A 4,519-nucleotide genomic window follows, 5' to 3' on the forward strand; every position below is an offset into this window, starting at 1 on the left:
AAATTCTATTAAATAAAGTTGAAGATGAAGTGAGTTGTTCCTCTATAATGTTAATGTTCATATGTCTGTCTTATAATTAAATCAACAAATCTTTAATGATTGTAATTTGATTGTTAGTCATATACTTATATTTATAAAATTAGATCACTTATGGCCCATTACAATAAAATATATAGAGGGGTCGTATTTTTGCCTCTCCCCCCTTGAATCTTTTGTCAGGGCATTATTTGTAGGTTAAAATATTAAATATTCTTTCTTTTTTAGGGTTGAGATACTAAACTATAATAGAACTCAGAAACATTGGACCAATATTCTGGAAAAAAATTTGTAATTCAATTCTTAAAACCAGGTTCAAGCCAAATTTGCTGAATTAAATTGTTGTATCACATTATCTGTTGGCTTTGATTTTATTTTATAAAGGTAATGATTAATTATATGTTTTCTAGGTAATAATAAATACAAATATTTACATCTAGTCATGCACAAATTTTACTAAATATCTTATTGTTTGTTTATGTCAATCAAACAAAAAGGGTATTTTTTCATTATTCTGTGTTTTAGATCCTCAACATTTTCAAAAATTCAAACCTAAGAGTGCATAAAAATATAATATAAAAAAATTGTTTCTTATTTGTTCTTTTCAGTCATCTATAATACAAAGTAGCTTGATGTCTGTCTGTCCTTCCGTCCGTCTGTCCGTCCGTCTGAAGCTTAAGATCTTGGTAACCACTGAACCGATCGGATTCTAGTCTTCAGGGAATATAACTACTGGTCCTGTGGTGGTTTTAGGCTATTTTTTGGGGGGTGGGACACCCCAACCCCCCCAAAACAAATTTTTTTTCTTTTTTTATGAATTTTGCTAATTCATTATTTAATTGCAAAAATTTTTTCCTGCTGGGTAGGTGCAAAAACTTGCGATCCGTTCTGCTGGGTAAGTAATAGAAGATATAATTATACCTCTTGTGGCAAAGCACCTAGAGGCTAGGGGCGATGATGCTAGTAGTTTAAATAGAATAAAAGAAAGATGTTCTAATAAGTTTTGTATTTTAGGGTTCAAATGTGAAAATTATATGAAGCACAATTTGGCTAGAAGAATGTCTTCTATAAAGGTAAATAATAATAGTTCATATCATATTAGTTATTATGTATAACTTTTATCACAGATCAATGGATTTATTGTCTTTATTACCTGTAAGCCAAAGATTAGTGTTGTGTCTAATCTGTTAATGTACAAACATTAAAAGATTTAATAGAGAAATTTTAATATTGCAATATAAAATTTACCATAATAAAAGATTAATAATATTTAGGTATCAACGCATGAAGTGTGTGAGTGGTAACAAAGTGGACTAATCTAAATTATACAAAATATTTAATGATGTCCTTGATGGTTGGAATAAAATAAGTGGTGTATTTGCAGGTATATATTGTAGTTATATCAAAATCTACAAAAATTAAAACATATCTATTATATATTGTTTATGATAATTAATTACTTAGATATGCTTTATTCATGTAATAGATTAAAAAGGTGCCTATTGGGTTAAAGTGGAATGTAGATTTTCATGATAATTTAAATGATATGATCTTTAGTTCTTGTCTAATGATTTTGTATCAGTTAGAATGGAGGGTGGAGTTTTAATGTACTTGCATAAAACCTGTACATTGTCAAACACAGTAATAGTGTCTGACTGATTATGACGTAACAAAAAAATTTAGCCAATGAGTGGCCATTATTGACCAATGGTAAAATTTATAGTGGCCTCTCATTGGCTAATTTTTTTTGTTACGTCATAATCAGTCAGACACTATTACTGTGTTCTACATTGTCTTTCAATTCCTGAGTATCTACTTTATATTTTTGCATAGACAAGTGCCTTATAACTTATGGGGGAATGTAGATTTCCAAGATTTGTTTGATAATGAAATCTTAATTTCACTTATGAATATTTTAGTTTGTGAAATGGAAGAAGCTGGCCCATCATCAAATTCTTCTTGCACTTGTGGACTTCAATTTGGTGTAAATCCCCTATCTTCACAAGATTCTCAAACCTTGAATTTGACTGAAGAATTAAATAATTTGAGCATAAACTTTCATGGCCCTGCTGGAGAAAATCAAAGAATTTTAGCTAAAGAAAAGATAAAAGAGATAAAACAGAAAGTAGCTGATTATTATTATGATCCAGCATGCAAGGTTATAGCTATACCAAATCATTTTGTTACACCCAAGAAACCAACTGTGTTAGGAAAAGTGGGCAAGAAGCAAGATGATCAGTTTAAGGATAAATATCTTGAAGAACAATTACACCATGAGTTTGTCAATTCAGCAAGAAAATTAAAAAAGGAATCATTCATAATGAATAACTTCCAGGCAGGGGATTGTATTCAACAACTAGTTAAGAAAGGAAAAGACACCAGAGGAAAGGATCCAACAGCAGATTTTAATGAGCATGAAATGAGAATAAAGAAGTTGTTGGACATTGAAGATATATCTAAGAAAAAGCTAGATCTATGCATACAGGAACATTTAAAATGGAAAGAAAACAAGCTTGAATTAAAAGATTCAAAGAGCTGGCTGTTTAAAAAGGAATGTTTTATAGATAATGCAAGTTAACTCTAGGGTGGGGATTAATAGCATTTACCTTTTTATTAATATTTCCTCGAATTTTTTGCAATATGCTATAAATTAGATTTGTAGATAATTTTTACTGAATGAATATGTAAGAAATATAAAACATTTAAAAATACAGGTACTTAAAGAGCATGTAGGCAATAAGAAAATCCAAACATTCTTGTCCAAGATTTCTATAAGCAATCTTCTGAAATTTTACACCTATCAATACTTTATCTATAGTCTACAAGAAACAAAAACAGAATGGGATTCTCTAATCATTATTCCAGAACACAGTACTATTATAAACATAGAGGTAAAACTTGGACCCAAAAATTGTGGTGACAAACTTAAACTATTAAAAAATGCTGCAGATCAAACAAAACAACACTTTTCTTTCATGCAAAAATTGTTTGGAGGTATGCTTTCTAAAGATTGGGTGTTTGTCAGGGCTGCGTGTGTTCCTTATTTGACTATTAATGAAGAAACCACAATTCCCTGTGTCAACTGTCAGCAATTCATTCTCCAGGATGTTAAAGATGTAACACCTTGGTTGAATCAGATAATTGAACACAAACTTGTTAAATTTGATAATCATGATCAGACAGTATATGAAAATCTTGTTGCTGAACTGATATATCACATTTCAATAAAAGATTCAGGTAGATTTACCCAATTAATATCTGATCCATTGACAATTAGTAAAGCAGCAGAGAAGGCATTCACTGGAAAAGCTGATGGAATATCAGGAGAGAGTTTTGTACCTGATTCCATGTTAACCAATGAACAAAAAGAACTGATAGACCTTGTAGATGACAAAAAGGCTGTATACATGCTCAACAATGAACAGCTGAATGCAGTACACTCACCAGCTAAATGCCTTATCATAGATGGTGACTATGGTACTGGTAAAACTTATGTAGTAAAGGAAAGAGCTAAAAAATGTGCAAGAGATAATAGTAAAGATCAATTATTTTATATTGATTTAACAGCACTTACACATATACGCAATAAACATTATGAAATAGCTGAATCTTCTGTTATGGACATTATAGCTGTAGTAGATTTTGAATTTTATTCTAATATCAAAGTTATTACTATTAAAGATTTAGGGATTTACCCTGAACATGCTTTAAACAGATTTTTGAGAGATAATCACTGTGACCATTTATTCATAGATGAAATGATAATTGGAGAATATGTTTTTCCTGACTCAATAAAAACAATTTGTGCCAACTTAAAAGTAGTCAAGGAATCTATAGAAGAGAAGGCAAGTTGGATAGAAAAGATGAGAGTGAATCATAAAGCTGTACATGTTAATCTCACTAAAAATATGAGAAATTCTCAACAAATTATTCAGATAGCTAAAGCTTTAGATCAGGTTTTTCAACAAATTTCTTGTTCTCCTGATACTAATGTCATGGGTAATCATAGTTTTTACTACGAAAATGTTTATGGCATTGCTTATAGATTATTAGCTGTTGCTGCTGTAAACAAATATTTCATACATAAACCCAAAGAAAGTGTTGTTGTATTATCAAAAAAAGATGATACTCAATTATTTGAATTGTTAAAAAAACACTTTTCCTCAACTACATCAGTTGTCAGAGATATTAAAGAATACATACAAAAACCTGAAGGATTATTGGTATCAAGTATAGAGGAATTCCAGGGTGCTCAAGCAAGAAATATTATCATATGTTTTATGCCTACCTATATCACTGATCAAAACTTGAGGAATATGATATATAGAACAATGTCCTTTGCAATTATTATTTTGAATAATTGTCCTTTTGGATTTTCTGGAGCAATTAAAGATAATAACCTACATGAATTTATTTATTTTGATGGAAAAGCTCTTGAGTGTCAACACTATCATAACAAATATAAACATGATATATGTGCCTT

The 4,519-nt window shown here is 30.0% G+C and overlaps 1 protein-coding gene across 1 annotated transcript; it reads left to right on the forward strand.

Moving 5' to 3' along the window:
- Positions 1-1,310: 1,310 nt before the first annotated feature.
- On the forward strand, positions 1,311-2,614 carry LOC145318642 (uncharacterized). Its single transcript, XM_080160081.1, has 2 exons — positions 1,311-1,420; positions 1,956-2,614. Exon 2 carries the CDS (start codon positions 1,964-1,966, stop codon positions 2,612-2,614), a length of 651 nt encoding a protein of 216 aa, XP_080016207.1. The 5' UTR covers positions 1,311-1,420; positions 1,956-1,963.
- The last annotated feature ends 1,905 nt before the right edge of the window (positions 2,615-4,519 follow it).

The sequence above is a fragment of the Acartia tonsa genome, chromosome 1 (genome assembly GCF_053477335.1).
Source record: "Acartia tonsa isolate MP-2025a chromosome 1, ASM5347733v1, whole genome shotgun sequence".
NCBI lineage: Eukaryota > Metazoa > Arthropoda > Copepoda > Calanoida > Acartiidae > Acartia > Acartia tonsa.